Source organism: Protopterus annectens, chromosome 16.part0 (genome assembly GCF_019279795.1).
Source record: "Protopterus annectens isolate FY-2018-M chromosome 16.part0, PAN1.0, whole genome shotgun sequence".
In the NCBI taxonomy this organism is placed as follows: Eukaryota; Metazoa; Chordata; order Ceratodontiformes; family Protopteridae; genus Protopterus; species Protopterus annectens.
In genome coordinates this window covers 178,082,922-178,099,130 of record NC_056750.1, presented here as the reverse complement: position 1 = coordinate 178,099,130, position 16,209 = coordinate 178,082,922, and the positions used below count along the sequence as shown (strand labels likewise).

Genomic DNA, 16,209 nt, shown 5'->3' with positions numbered 1-16,209 from the left:
TTTAAAAATTGTCTGCATAGTATGTATATTAAAATTAAATATATATATTCCCTTCCATGTATTCAATCCCTGGATCTACTGCACATGAAGCCATAACTCTACTCATTTAGCTACATGGATATTACGAAATCCAGTGTACCTTCACATATACCACTAAGCTACCTGTTAGCAGTGTGCTGCGTAAACACATACCTTTAAATAAATAATTAATTACATCTGGTTTCTATTTTTAGATGTCTGGCAGGTGTCTGCTATCTTATATGTGAGTGTAGCTTGGCATTGCTGCATTCTGCGCCATGCCAACATAATTTTTCTAGAAAAAAAATAAAATAAAAATAAAGCAAAAGGACATTGCAGGGAGTCTGATACTGATCTGCAGCTATGATTAGCACTACACTTCTACCTACACTGATTAAATAACCATGTTTCTCGGTAACACACCATCATTTATATGCATGGCATGCTGATGTGGGGGAACTGTGACCGTGAACATGGATACATTCACTGTAGTCTCTGCATGGTGCCTACATGGATTTTATTAAATCCTGGGGATAGTGCTTTTAATCCTCCCTTACAGCAAAGTTTGGTCAACTTTGAGAAAGTATGTAAACATGATATCCATCATATTTTAAACCAACTCTGTAACCAGAAATAGTATAACTTGTTGAGTACTGAAACTAGTTTTGTTACATGACCTTACAGATGATTTAAATATTAGGGTTATGAAGTGTGATGAAGGGGGGGGGGGTGTTGGTGGCAATGGATTATGTGGATTATTATAATTCTATGAATAAGATTTTATTGGAAGATACTTATGAGATTGTTTCAAAGAATGAAATAAACATTGCTTATGTGAGGACTGATCTATTACTGGAGGATATGCTGTTACAAGGATAGATATCTAAGATGAACATACATTCATTGTTAATGAGTCACCAGTAATCACTAGTATTTTTGGCATTCCTAAGTTACATAAAGACATTGCACACCCGCTGTTCTGACCTATAGTTGATGCTGCTAGATCAAAGACACTTTTTATAGCAAAATTTTTAGTCACCAATTTGAAAAAGAGCTTGGGGAATGTTACCCACATCTGAAAAGATTCATGGCATTTTACAGAAATGTGGAATAACGTGAAGTTTCTACCAGATAGTATTTTGGTAGTGACTGATGTTCACAGACTTTTTTTTATTACACCGCAGGATGTTGGTCTAGACTGGTTTGAAGAACAATTAGGAAAACATCTAGATAAAGGACCAGATAAAATAAATGCAATGTGGACTCTTATGGAAGTGGTTTTTGAAGAATAATTTTCTGTTTTTTGAAGGCCAGTATTTTAGACAAACAATAGGTGTGGCAATGGGTGCAGCTTGCTCCCCCATGTTTGTGAATTATGTTATGGCAGAGTGGGAAGATTTATACATTTTTAACATCAATTTTAAGCAGTGTTGGTCTATATATATATATATATATATATATATATATATATATATATATATATATATATATATATATACCCGATTTTGGACAATGTTTTTTTGCTATGGAATGATACACAGGAAAATCTTTATGAATTTTTGACATATATTAATAATGCTGTACTTTTTTTTTTAATTTTCATATCCTTTTGATTTAAATCAGATTTCATTCTTGGATGCTGAAGTAAAGAATGACTTGGTTCACAACAGGTTTATTTTGAATATTTATCAAAAGCCCACCTTCTCTAATAGCTACCTACATTTTTCTAGTTGGCACCCTAGGCACCAGAAGAAATCTGTAGTTAAAAGGCCAGTTAGCACCTTTATCTAGGATGATAACAGAAATGTTTCTATTGGAATGTGATAAATTGTTGTCCATGTTTGGTGCTAGGGCTTACCCCACAGAATTGTTTAAAGGAATTAAGAGATGAAATTGTGGTAAAAAGAATACAAGGAACATATTTGCCCATTTTTGAAACAAGGATCCGAAGTCAATAGACTAACCAATTGTAGGATGGAGTATAAGAGAATTTCCTTTATTTCCACATACTCCTTGGATAGTTATGCCAAAAAAGAGTGCATAAGCAGAAATTGGAATTTATTCATTTTGGATCAAAATTTGATTCAAAAGATTGGGAAGAAGCCTAACTTTACTTATAAGAAAGATCTCTTTTTAAAATGTTTGCTTGAAAATAATAGGAATAACAGAACATTGTCAGAAAATTCAGGTACTAATAAGTGTGGATGTTGTTCACAATGCAAATATATTATTAGTGGAAGTAGATTTAATATTAGGAGTATGCAAGTATTTTGTGTATGGACATGATAATTGTGAATGAAAAATGTTGTTTATCTGGCCCAGTGTTTGACTTGTTTAGCCTTTTATGTGAGTAAAACATCTAGAAAATTAAAAGAACGTATATATGAGCACGTTTGATACTCTGAATCATAAACCAACTAGTGCTCTATATAAACATATTATGTCATTTGATACCTTTAAATTTGCCTTTTTGGTGATAGACCAAATCAAAAAGAATCCCCAAGGAAGAATAGTTGATATACATTTGAATTTATGTGAGTTACAATGGCAATTAAAGTTATATGCAATAGCATATCCTGGGCCGAATGAAACTTGCTCTTTAAATCCTGTACTGCAATTAAAGCACCTTGACGTTTTATAACTGATTCAACTATATTTTTAGTCATGTGATTTTAATGTTGGATTATTTAAACTGTTGGTTGTTTGTGTTTTAACAGTTCTGAAGAAGTTCTGTTAAATTTGGAACAAAAGGGCTTAACATTTTATTAAAGTTTTTTCAGTGGGGTATTTATTGGCTGCTTGGTGATTCATGCTGCACTGCAACAGATTTAGTATTTAGAGGTTTATTTGTCTTGCTTTTTGGTTTGTTTTTCACCAACTCCTCATACAAGACCTCTAGACCAGGCATTAGCTATCTGGTACCCTTGATTCAGATAAAGGGGACATCAAAATCAAAAATCCCTGACTGAAATTGTGTGCATTGCAAAAGCAACTTCAGCCCACCATTAGCCTTGCTGTGTATCAGAAAGTGGACGTTCACAAGCAGCAATGTACTACCTAAGTGATATAAGTAGGAGTGATGCAGACCTCTCCTTAACTTAACGTGGAATATCTTGCCCCTTTGTAAATGACACTGTCCTTTGTAGTTTGATTCCAAAGTGTGCACCAACTCACTGCATTTCTAAGTGGCAGCCTGCTCCATTTCACATGGTGGATATAGGATCTCTTTTCTTCCCAGCCCTACTCATCTCACACATAGTCACTCTAGATCCATGTTACGTCTTAAACAACCATGTCTTGCATCCCTTCCCCATCTAATCTCACCAAGCACATTTCACATTCATCCCAAAACACTTTAATACTGTATCATCCTGTCCCCCTAAACTTCACTTCTTCGCCTTCTTCTTCTTCTTAAAAGGACTTCTATAATGCATTTCTAGTAGATTTCACTCTATGCAAGCAGCAAGAGATTCCAGCACAAGCCATCCTCCACTGTAACATCTCTACTTCTTCCACTTTTGATAATAGAATTTATTGTCCTTATAGAGAAAATAAATAAGTTGAACAAATACTGCTACTCACATATAAGCCTTCCACAACCAAATGTGCAATCTCAAAAACAAAGAACACCAATTCAACACTGTATGTAGTGTCCATTCCCACCCAACCTTCCCTAGTCACTACAAAAGAAACTACATAATTTAATAACATGTAAATATTGCAAGCTTTTTCACTTTGAGGAAGAAGGAATGAAACTTAAAGCAAAAATTTCTTGCAAGTGATTTCCACCCTAACCTTGAACCACAGCATAATTCTTCCACCACATGATCACCGAACCATATCCCTATTACCCTTGTAATGCAACTAAAAAGGCCTAAAATAGCACATTTAAATGTAGGAAGCATGAATAAAAATACACAGAGGAAGTTGGTGCTTCTTTCACAGCCCAGACAAAATAACAGTTGCTGATACTTGAAGAAAACCAAATGCACAACTATCCATCCTCATTGCTAAAAGTGATAATGCTTTCTGAAGGCAGAGGTCTGGAACATGATTAAGTGAAGAAATATTATTACTAATTAAAATCTGACTACAAACATCATTATTTGAATTACACAAAAGCATAAATGACCAGCATTCAGAATGGTTGCTAAAAGAAGTTCTAATGTGTGGCCACACTGCAGTATAAATCCCAGTACCAACTTCCTAGCACTCACTGACAGCTTTTTCACTAGACCTCAACATTCTAAAAACACAAAACAACTTCATCCTATTGGGATAGTGTTAGGAGATAACTTAAAATAGACCACCTACTACTGCACAAACCCCATACTTGTAATTACAACCATAATTTGACAAGACTCATACAACATCACCTTGATTCAGCTCAGTAACAGAAGCTCTGCCATAGCTCCTCACTAACAAACAAGAAAGATCTAAAAACATAGGGGCCCAGTTCAGAAAGGTTACTGCAAGGTGTATATGAGGCGCAAGCCTTACAGTAACAATTTCTGATTCAGAGACAGCCTACCATGGTGCTGCAACATGAACATGCACAACACTATGGTGGGCTGTCTCTTTGGCTGTGCTAGATGTTAATGAAACACTAAAGGGGGGAGAAACATATGCTAATAAGCCATGCATTTATGCTGCTTAAGTAAGCACTGCCACTCCTGGCAGCTTAAGGAAATGAACACTGTTGTTTCCACTGTGGTAGAGTCAGGCTGCGTGTGCCTGAATTTAATGTGAAAATATGCATGGGTGAGTATATGAGTGTGTGTGTCTGCCTGGAATATAGCAATAGTGGAGTTAGTGAGGATGGAGATTGTGTGTGTGTGTGTGTGTGTGTGTGTGTGTGTGTGTGTGTGTGTGTGTGTGTGTGTGTGTGTGTGTGTGTGTGTGTGTGCAAGTATGTTTGTGTGTGGGGGTTATGTGTGTGCGCATGTGTGTGCACATGTGTATGTATGTCTTTGTAATGAATGTGTGAAACTATGTGTGAGTGGATGAGTTAAGATGGCTGTCATACTTCCATACACCCTAGATTAATGACCCAAGCCTACAACATTAGGCCAGGGAGACCACTAACCACCAGGGATAATGTTAACAACATCAGTCAGGAAGAACACTAGCCAACAAAGATAACTCCTGTCATGGAGTTTTTGGGAAATACTACACATGAGTGTAAGATCATATCTTACTGGCATGTAAAAGTGGGATGGGGTGGTTAGACACTAGACACCAGGGATACTCTGCATATTGTGCCAGTAAGGTGTATATATATATATATATATATATATATATATATATATATATATATATATATAAAAGACAGGAATACATTGAGCAGGGGATACTAGACATGAGGTAAGGCTTCAGGCTTCAGGCCAAAGTCAGTAGAGACATTAGATGCCACTAAATGAATTTTATATATGTGACTCTGAGTCATATAAAAAGTTAATAGAGCAACAGTCTAGCATTGAAGTGCAGTTCCTGCACAATAAAAAGTACAAAACTTTAATGTCTGGCATTATTTACTGACTGCAATTCTCTATGATGCACAAGGACAGGAAAATGGAGACATTGGGAATGTTCTCATAACACCGTGATAAGGGCTCCAGTAAAAAGAACTTGTTTCTGTGATGTGTTGTTGTTTTTTTTTATTCAGAGGCAATTTAGCTGCAATTAGAAAAGGTCTCACTAGACACTCAGACAATTTGCATATTTTTGAATTGCTTGTCATCTGTGTGAACAAAATGAAAACACTGACATCTGTGTTAGCATGTCTGACAGAAGATTTGTGTATATTTTCAGATTAACTTGCATTGTATAGTAGCTTGTCTAATTGCAAATGTAAATAACTTTTTAAATGTTGAGTATTTTCCTGTATATACAGAATGTTTAGAGAATCTGTCAGTGTTTTGATACATTTCTAATGGCACATGTTTGAGAGGGACATTCTAAAGTACAAACATTGGAGAATCGGCTAAACAGTGGGTGATGTCATTAGAATGTTCCTGGCTGCTAAGTGATTATTTAGACAGCTATTGACAGAAAAATAACTATTAAAAATGATAAAATTATATTTTAAAACCATATTGAAAAGCTGTTCATATGTATTAATCACATCCTGTGTCAGACCTTTCAGTGTTAAGTAACCACAGAACCATCGCTCGCCTGTGTCATGTAGTATAACACTATATAAATCTTTCACATCTATAGTGATGAATATGTACTCATTCTCAAAATTAACCACATCTAACCATTTCAAAAAGTCCCACAAATCAGTACATATATGCTGTTCATTCCTAATAAAATTCTTCAGTTTAACTTCAAGGATTTTTGCCATGGGATGAGTTATAGACCCTCTCCACAATAGGGAGCATGGGGGTTAATTCTGATACTTATGGAGTTTGGGGATGCCAAACATCATTGGGCTCACTGGATATAACACATTTAAATAATTATGTTCTACAACTGATATCATTCTATCAATAAACAAATCATGAACAAAACCCATAATTCTTTACAGTGTTTGATTAAATTCATTTAAAGAGTTACGTTCATAAGTGGCATTATCCAAAATCATTTTAATCTTAGCTATGTAGTCTGTACCATCCATTATAACTAAACATCCCCCTTTATCAGGCTTCATGAGCCTAATCCCTGGGGAGGTTTTAATTAACTCCAAATTCATGATTTCTTCATTTGATAAATTGTTTTTAAATGTATTAGTTGACTGCCTACATAATGCTCTAAAATCAAGTTCACACATATGCTCAAACACCTCCAAAGAGGGATGCAATGGAGGGTTATAAGTACTAACTATACCAAATGGTCTAGATGTTTTATTTCCATCCTAAAATATTAATCTTAAATTAAGTTTACGCACAAACTGTTTTAAATCAAATATTAGTTGTACCAAATCAGTTCTCTTGCATGGAACAAAAGTCACGCCTTTTGCGAGCATATCACACATTTTAGAAGGGAGGCTGCCTCAGGCATATACTGTTAGGGGCACAATCTGATCTGTCATGTAGAAGTAATGTACTAGCAGTGCAGTGCTAGAACTGAGGGACAATATCAGTCTGGCCTTTTTTTAAACTTGTGTAAACAGTTGCAGTCATTTTGTTCTGTGTGGGAATTGAATGAATGCTGAAATATTGCAGCTAACCAGAATGAGAATTTAACAAAGCAAAAGAAGAGCTGCCTTTTTTTTTTCTCCTTAGGTTTTGTTTGAAGAGATGCTAAACCGAGGACTTCCCAGGGCTCTAATTCACTAATTTAGCAATTTAGCTATCTACTGCTCTGTTCAGATGCATGACTACATACTGCACTGCCACACAATAATAATTAATATCTACAATCATCAATGCACTGTCTCTGCAGTAAACTGCCTCTATTTTGAAATCACAGTATCAATTTAAGCATACTATTTCCAGAATGATACCCATTAAGGATGATAAAAGCACGAACATCTGGAGTGTCAGGAGAATGGAGAGTAATACATGTGCCATCATAGACCTTATTATACCAAAAAGGCAGCTAACCATGTGGAAACCTTGTCATCAATGGATTCACTCAGCTTGTTTTTTTTTTCCTTATCTCACCACTGCTGGCTTCAGGCACCTAGACCATACTCCCTGTAGTTCCTTCATTGGTAGCTCCCACATTTTTGTGGACTCCCCAGTTTGACCTTTATCACAAGAGTTTCCTGACTGGGAAATAATATGCCCATAGAGTCCACAGGGCAAGTGGGATGTCATCATATTACAGGCAATGAGGAATTTGTTTCTCCTGGCCTAAGTCCATCGTCTGTGCTGACACTTATCTTATGCATGTGCTGGGTGAACTATGAGGAGAAGCCTGACAGTGTACCTGCCTAGCTACACCAGTTATTCTTCCACAGCTTCCCTTCCCACCATAAATCAACTATTCATCTCTGAACCCTGACCTATAAAAAGGCTTCATGAGCAGATCCTCCCAGCATGTCCACTCCCAGATGAGCATAACCATCTTCCTCTGCCTTGCTATTAAAGTTACTAAGCCACTAATCAAACTCAGGTGATCAGGGCTATAGTCAGGGCTGTATCCTTCTACACCACTGGCATGGCTTACTCAACTTATGTATGTTCCAGCAATGGTCATTAGTCATGGAGAAACTGCTAGGATACAGAGCTGGCTGAGGTCTGAGCTATCCCAGTAGTATCATGAATTGGCCTCATTAATGAGCCAGTAGCCATGGCCAGCATGGTAAAATTAATAATGAACAATTACCTATGCCTGTGGGGTATAGTCTGGCCTATAACATGATGAAATAGAGGTCAAAGGTGTGAGCATCCACTCAGAGCAGGTATTCTTATTCTTGCCTAGCTAGTGTGTTGTACAACAATATTGGCCAAAAGTGCCACCTTGTATACTGAGTACACATAACATGCCCTGTAGTCAATACATGGATACACATGGCTCTCACATTGGTAATGATTAGAAGACTATCCCAGCTTTCTTTCAGTTTGTATGTAGTAATGTCAGCATTATCAGTACTCCATGAGTTACATAATTCTGCTTATTAGTGTGTACAAAAGTCCTTTATGAAATCCCTTATAAGTTTTATGCCATCATGCATATGCATTTACTACCTTTGCTAAATGGCACTCGGGAATATTATAATACATGTCATCATGTATGCAGGCTTTTAGAGAAAGATTTTGTAAGCACAGTTGTGTCCCCTTAAAAAAAAGAGTATGATTCAAGTTATCATGTTGTTTCTGAAAAATAAATTGCTTGTGCCCTACATTTAAACTCAATAAATGAATAAATGAATGAATGAACAGGCATAGGTACACATATTTAATCTAATTCATAAGACCCCTCAGTTATTGCACAGTGCATAGACAGATAAACCAGGATGAACTGCATTCAGAAACTTTACCCTGTATTTGGATTTAAAGAATTCTGGAACTCTTACTGAAAGATGCCCACCTTGGATGTATTTCATTTATTATCATGCTGATCCCTTAGCAGTCTGACGCCTGCTGAAGCAGGGTCACCCACTTATCTTAACGCCCTGGCACACATCTATTCATAGGGCTTGTGTCTGCCTAGATGTGAGCCAGTCATACTGAACTTGTTTATGAACAGCTGGCTTCTTTCTGGTCAGACCTTACATTTTATGACTGTCTTTATAATTAATGTCTTGTCTTATAATGGAAAGGAGGATGCTTGTCATATAAGTGGGTTGTTCCCTCAGGAAACATGAGCCACAAAGCATCATAGAAAATGATGACGTTTATATCACAAGGGGTCATCCATTACCCACAGTTCAAAATATAGAAGTAAGAAAATCAGATATAGTATGAAAAGAGGACAAAAGTAACATTGACCATTGAGAGAGACACAGAGTCATAAATACCAAGATTTGCAGACAGAAATGAGGGCAATGTGATAGAAGGATACTCAGACAGCTCCAGTAACAACAGGAGCAATGGGTCTTATGAAAAAGAATTTACAATTGTACTTTGATATGTTACCGATACATGTAATTACATACAAATTGTAGAAGGATTCATTACTGGGCACATTGTGGGTGCTGCAAAGTGCACTTCTGGCTAACATCAAAGACTGAAACAATACTAATTTCATGACATTTAATTATACTTTGACTTAGGAATGGGATTCATTCCTGTCATGATATTAAAAACCCAAAAGACTTGGAGAAATTGGGGGCTGAATGGAGAGATATGTCTTTTGTCATGTCCTTTTTTAGTTAACCATACCCTTTTATGGAGCATCTTTTCCTATAAGATTCTGGAATGCTCCTTGGTAGACCCCAGCAGGTGTCTTCTTAATCCTCTGTGTTGATTTGGCCACATGATATAATTTATCCTAGATAGTGGATAGAAGAGAGACAAGCCTGTATCAGTAAGATGTACAGCTGGGTGTATATTCAGCTAATGATATTCTGATTTATCACACAGCAACTCAGCTTCATGTCTACAGACCATTACAAGCCTAGCCAATAATCAGAGGTCAGAATCAAACCCTCTACCTTGTATTCCTGATGCAAACCCCCATTATTGAGTAAAGCAATGAGCTGCAAAGGGGTTGTGCTATGCAAACTTCAGTTTGATTTATTCAACTTCAAATGCATTACTGTATGACCAGCAACCAAGTTTCATAGTCACAAAAAAAAGGATCCAAGAACTCCTGTGAAAACATTTCTGTGGCATAAGCCTAATCCACCCAGCTCAGACAAAATAAATACATTATTAAACTAATCAGTAAAATAACAGCTTACTACTCTGGTTGGTAATTTCTCCGTTTGGACATAAAATGCAGGTGTAGCAACATTTGGGCTGACCTTGAAGATTAGAACATCTGTATCCTGGATGGCAACTCTCACTGCACACAGACTGTGGGACCTAAACAGCAATGAGAAAAAATTATAACTAGAAGGGGAAGAGTATAGATGCATCAAGCAACAGTACAAAGCAAAAAAGATACAATATGGACATTTAAATCCATACTATAGATGAGTGTAGAAAAGGCATACACATATAAACAGTTGTATAAGGAGAAGTTACAGCTGTCTAAATAAATATATATATATATATATATATATATATATATATATATATATATATACGTATAAATATGCATGACAGCTCTGTCAGGAGAATTACATATGTATTATACAAGGTAGAGCCACACGAGAAGTGAATACTGCTATGTAAATATTCAGTGTCATTTTAGAAGGACAGGTTGCAATGCGTAAATAAACAGTACAACAATAAGGAGAGAGTATAGCTATAGAAATATACAGTACGACTGTATAAGAAGGTGCAGCTATGTATATATACAATATAGTTATATAAGGTGGGCTATGTGTGTGTATTGTATACACTACAGCTGTATAAGGGAAGAGTACAGCTGTATAACTGTTAAGTGTAGCTATATAAAAGAAGGCTATAGAAGCATACATTTCTTTATTAATTTTAATTCATTTACACTTTGTTGGCTTGTTTAGCTTCACTAAGCCAATAGCGACTTCAAGAGAGACCTAAGATTATAATCATACTGACTAGGGGAATGTGGTCAGGGAACCAGAGAACTTCCTTTTTCTTTTCCAGAAGATATTGCTGTTGGGCTGTCACTGGAAAAAAGCACTATGCAGGAGCAGGAGGTGAAAATGAAGGGAGGAGACTTATGAGTGTTATGTCAAAGGAGCTTTATATTGCTTCTGAAAGTGAAGACAATTCATGTGGGTAGTGCAGTTCCACATATTGAAACTAATGAAGTTCAGAAAGATGGCTTGGAGGACACTGTATTGGTTGAAATGATTAATAAAAAGGAACTGGAAGACTCTTTTGCTGTCTTGTGGTCAGAAATTGTAAAGGATTATGTCACAGATGAAATTAAAATGACAGGGAGCACTGAAGGATGTTGATTGGAGATGGTGTACAAAAGACAGGCAATCAGAAGGCTGGACTAAGCAATAATAAAGAAAATCCTATGTTTTATGAAACTTGTGAGAGTTGCAGTGATAAAAGAACTTATGATATGGTAACATCAAAAGGTAACCCTGTACAACAAAAGAACATGTTTATTTAATGGATAAGTTAAATCCATCATTCAGAACTGACAGGGACAGATTGACAGATATTTTGTGTGAGACTATATTAGTGCTTTTTTGAATTTTCATCACGAAGATATAAGTTTGTTTATACATACAGGTGCTAATCTTTTTTTCTGATATTGCAGTTGAATCTTTTTTTGGCTGAGTTTTTTCTGTTCTATATCAAACGGGTTTATTGCTAAACAGACTAATATGATCGTAAAAAAGAAGTTAAAATTACAGTTTCAAACTCCTGGTATAATGGACAATGAACTGAGAATGTTCTTTGAGCAACATTGTAAAAATGTTTATGACATTAAAAAAGACATGATGCAAGACATTTGTGCGATGGGGTAAGAAATAAATGTATGCTCGGATTATAAATATGAGTAAATGTTGCTTATTCCCAATGCTGTGATTATTAATTGGAGGGTTTTTTTAAGACACTGGGGTCAAACTAAAATGTGGCTTTACTGTGGCTCTGGGGATCATTTAATTAGTGAATGTCCTAAGAAAAGATGTGGCAAATGTGGCAAAATTGGACATGGAGCAAATGTGTATAAAATTAAATATAGAAAATTTGGTGGAAATGATCATTTATAGTTTGACTGTCAGAAGAGAAAGCAGGAAGATATATTGGGAAATAATTGAGGACATGGAGAAAATCAGGTTGCTGCTAAAAGAGTGGTATTGACTGAAGTGCAAGAATTAAAAAAAAGAAGTGAATGGAGATATGAATGATAATGAAGGGAGTGAAAATATACATATAAAAAAGAAAAGGATAATATTAGTATTTGTCACTGAATGCTAATAATATTTTGAACAAAAAAAAGAAGGTTAAGTGTTTTAACTCAATGCAAGATCAGAAAGCAGATGTTAGTATTTTGTTAGCTGTATATAAGTTAAATAACTTACAGAAAAAAACAAGCAGAAGCTTTTTTGGGGGGGGTAGAAAAATAAAACAGCATTTTGGAGAGATGTAGTGGTCTTAAATGCAATAGAGTTAATATTTTGGATTTCACAGTAATCAAGGCTGCTAAGGGAATTGTTTGTGACTTGAGGTATAATAATCATTTGGGGGATGTATGGATATATTTTAGAAAAAAATAAAAATTTTTTGGAAAAACCTGGAAATGTGTATTGGCTAAAACGAATATAATATTGGCTGGAGATTTTAATTGCAAATTAAAAAAAAAATAGATGAAATATAGGGAAACATATTTATGTTTGTAAACAAATGATTACATGGGACAAGTACATTTGGGGAGTGGAAAGAAATGATAAGGTAACCATTGGAAATGTCAGGGCCTGCTAGAGCAAGTCTCAAATCACAGGGACTGAATAGTGAAAAGATAGGACTAACATATACTATGTGTGAGATGCCATTTCTCAGAATATTTTCTTTTTTTCCAAGTTATGGTCATCTAGGAGTATATATAAGTTTGGGGGATCTGGGAGGCTTGCCCCCCCTCACAAAAAAAAGTTTAAAAAAGAAGAAAGATTTTTGAGATTCACTCTTCTGTGTTTTCAGTCTTTTTTTTTTTTCTGGCTTTTCTGAACTCTGTATTTCAAGTGATGACATTTCAGTATGTAGACAGCTATACATATAAATTGGAATGATTCAAGACAAAAACGGTTTATTTTATTTTTCCAGACAGTTTAGAGGAGAGTTACAAGGAAACATGTGAAATATGGTTTTCAGATCACTGTACTATCAAAGCAGTTTCTCTAATATGGAAGACTTGGTGAAGTAGAGAGAGAATCCTTTTATAAAGTAAATGAGTCAATTGTGTCAGGATCACTTAACTATGATTTCTTTTTATAAAAATATTGAACAAAAGTGGATTGTATATAAAGAAAAATACAAAAAGGAAAATATTAAAAAGGAAAGAACCTTAGCATAGAAAAGAAAAAGAAAAAAGAAAAGAAAGAGGGAAAATTAAACTTTAATGGGATATCAAAAGAGTTTATGTAGTACATAAAAAGAAGTACTGAATAAAGAAAACAAAATTAGAAAATAAATTTTGAATAAAATGAGTTCCATATTATTTAAACAAAAATATTTTAGCAAAGTAAAAGTGGAGGTTTCATCTTTTTTGGGAATAAAAGCTCAAAAAGATAAAAAGATGAAGGAGAAGGAATAGTATATTAGAGGATGGTTTAGAGGTCTATGTTATTATGATAGGTAGATATATATATATATATATATATATATATATATATATATATACATATATATATATGTATATATATACAAATATATATATATATATATATATATATATATATATATATATATATACAGGCTCCCTTTAAAATGTTGACTTATCATCATGTCCAACCACGAAACATCGATACCAGCAGAAGATCAGCAATGCATAACACTGAAGATTTACTACATTGTAAGTGCATAATACTGAAAATTTACAGCATCGACTTTTGTATCATTGAAAATGTTATTTGTTTATTGTTGAGTTGGATCTGTATCAGAACATCAAAGTTTTAAAACTTTGAATGTTCTAATGTTGACCGATTTTAATTGAATGTTAAAAATAGCGAAGCTGCAGAACACTGAATTCTTTCCTAGGGAAAGAATTTGGTTGGCCGGTTCTGTGGCTTTGCTATTTTCAGTGTTGTGATGGAGATTTACGGGTTGGGTTCAGGTAAGTGTGCGATTGTGTGGTTGCTAGGATTAGGGCGGGTTAGGTGAGTTAGGGTTAGGGCGCGGGTTAGGTGAATTAGGTTTAGGGGTGCGTTAAGGGAGTTAGGGTTAGGGCACGTGTTAGATGAGTGTGCGATAGTGATGGACCTTAGGGTTTGGGTTTGGGTTAAGGTAAGTGGATAGATAGTAGTGTATGTATAGTTTAGTGCAGGGTTAGTTGTAGGATTATAAGTGTATGTGTGTGTATTGATGTTTTTTAGGTGTGTTTGTGTTGTGTGTATGTGTTTTGGAGAAGCAAATTTTTTCCCAAGGAAAAAATTTGCTGTTCTGAATGTTTGATATTATGTGGGTTAGATATTTTAGGTTCGATGAAATAGTGAATGGAGATATGAATGATAATGAAGGGAGTGAAAATATACATATAAAAAAGAAAAGGATAATATTAGTATTTGTCAATGAATGCTAATAATATTTTGAACAAAAAAAGAATGTTAAGTGTTTTAACTCAATGCAAGATCAGAAAGCAGATGTTAGTATTTTGTTAGCTGTATATAAGTTAAATAACTTACAGAAAAAAACAAGCAGAAGCTTTTGGGGGGTAGAAAAATAAAACAGAATTTTGGAGAGATGTAGTGGTCTTAAATGCAATAGAGTTAATATTTTGGATTTCACAGTAATCAAGGCTGCTAAGGGAATTGTTTGTGACTTGAGGTATAATAATCATTTGGGGGATGTATGGATATATTTTAGAAAAAAATAAAAATTTTTTGGAAAAACCTGGAAATGTGTATTGGCTAAAACGAATATAATATTGGCTGGAGATTTTAATTGCAAATTAAAAAAAAAAATAGATGAAATATAGGGAAACATATTTATGTTTGTAAACAAATGATTACATGGGACAAGTACATTTGGGGAGTGGAAAGAAATGATAAGGTAACCATTGGAAATGTCAGGGCCTGCTAGAGCGAGTCTCAAATCACAGGGACTGAATAGTGAAAAGATAGGACTAACATATACTATGTGTGAGATGCCATTTTTCAGAATATTTTCATTTTTCTGAGTTATGGTCATCTAGGAGTATATATAAGTTTGGGGGATCTGGGAGGCTTGCCCCCCCCCTCACAAAAAGAAGTTTAAAGAAGAAGAAAGATTTTTGAGATTCACTCTTCTGTGTTTTCAGTCTTTTTTTTCTGGCTTTTCTGAACTCTGTATTTCAAGTGATGACATTTCAGTATGGAGACAGCTATAAATATAAATTGGAATGATTCAAGACAAAAACTGTTTATTTTATTTTTCCAGACAGTTTAGAGGAGAGTTACAAGGAAACATGTGAAATATGGTTTTCAGATCACTGTACTATCAAAGCAGTTTCTCTAATATGGAAGACTTGGTGAAGTAGAGAGAGAACCCTTTTATAAAGTAAATGAGTCAATTGTGTCAGGATCACTTAACTATGATTTCTTTTTATAAAAATATTGAACAAAAGTGGATTGTATATAAAGAAAAATACAAAAAAGGAAAATATTAAAAAGGAAAGAACCTTAGCATAGAAAAGAAAAAGAAAAAAGAAAAGAAAGAGGGAAAAATGAAACTTTAATGGGATATCAAAAGAGTTTATGTAGTACATAAAAAGAAGTACTGAATAAAGAAAACTAAATTAGAAATAAATTTTGAATAAAATGAGTTTCATATTATTTAAACAAAAATATTTTAGCAAAGTAAAAGTGAAGGTTTCAACTTTTTTGGGAATAAAAGCTCAAAAAGATAAAAAGATTAAGGAGAAGGAATAGTATATTAGAGGATGGTTTAGAGGTCTATGCTATTATGATAGGTAGATATATATATATATATATATATATATATATATATATATATATATATATATATATATATATATATATATATATATATACAG

General features: G+C 34.5%; 1 protein-coding gene across 1 annotated transcript in view; it reads right to left on the bottom strand.

The window, feature by feature from the left end:
- The window catches only part of LOC122790550 (extracellular calcium-sensing receptor-like), a 308,167-nt gene that overhangs the window by 98,141 nt on the left and 193,817 nt on the right, over positions 1-16,209 (bottom strand). The window contains exon 4 of the mRNA XM_044058098.1: positions 10,313-10,436. Coding sequence (XP_043914033.1) covers positions 10,313-10,436 — 124 coding nt within the window. The remainder of the gene's footprint in view (positions 1-10,312; positions 10,437-16,209) is intronic.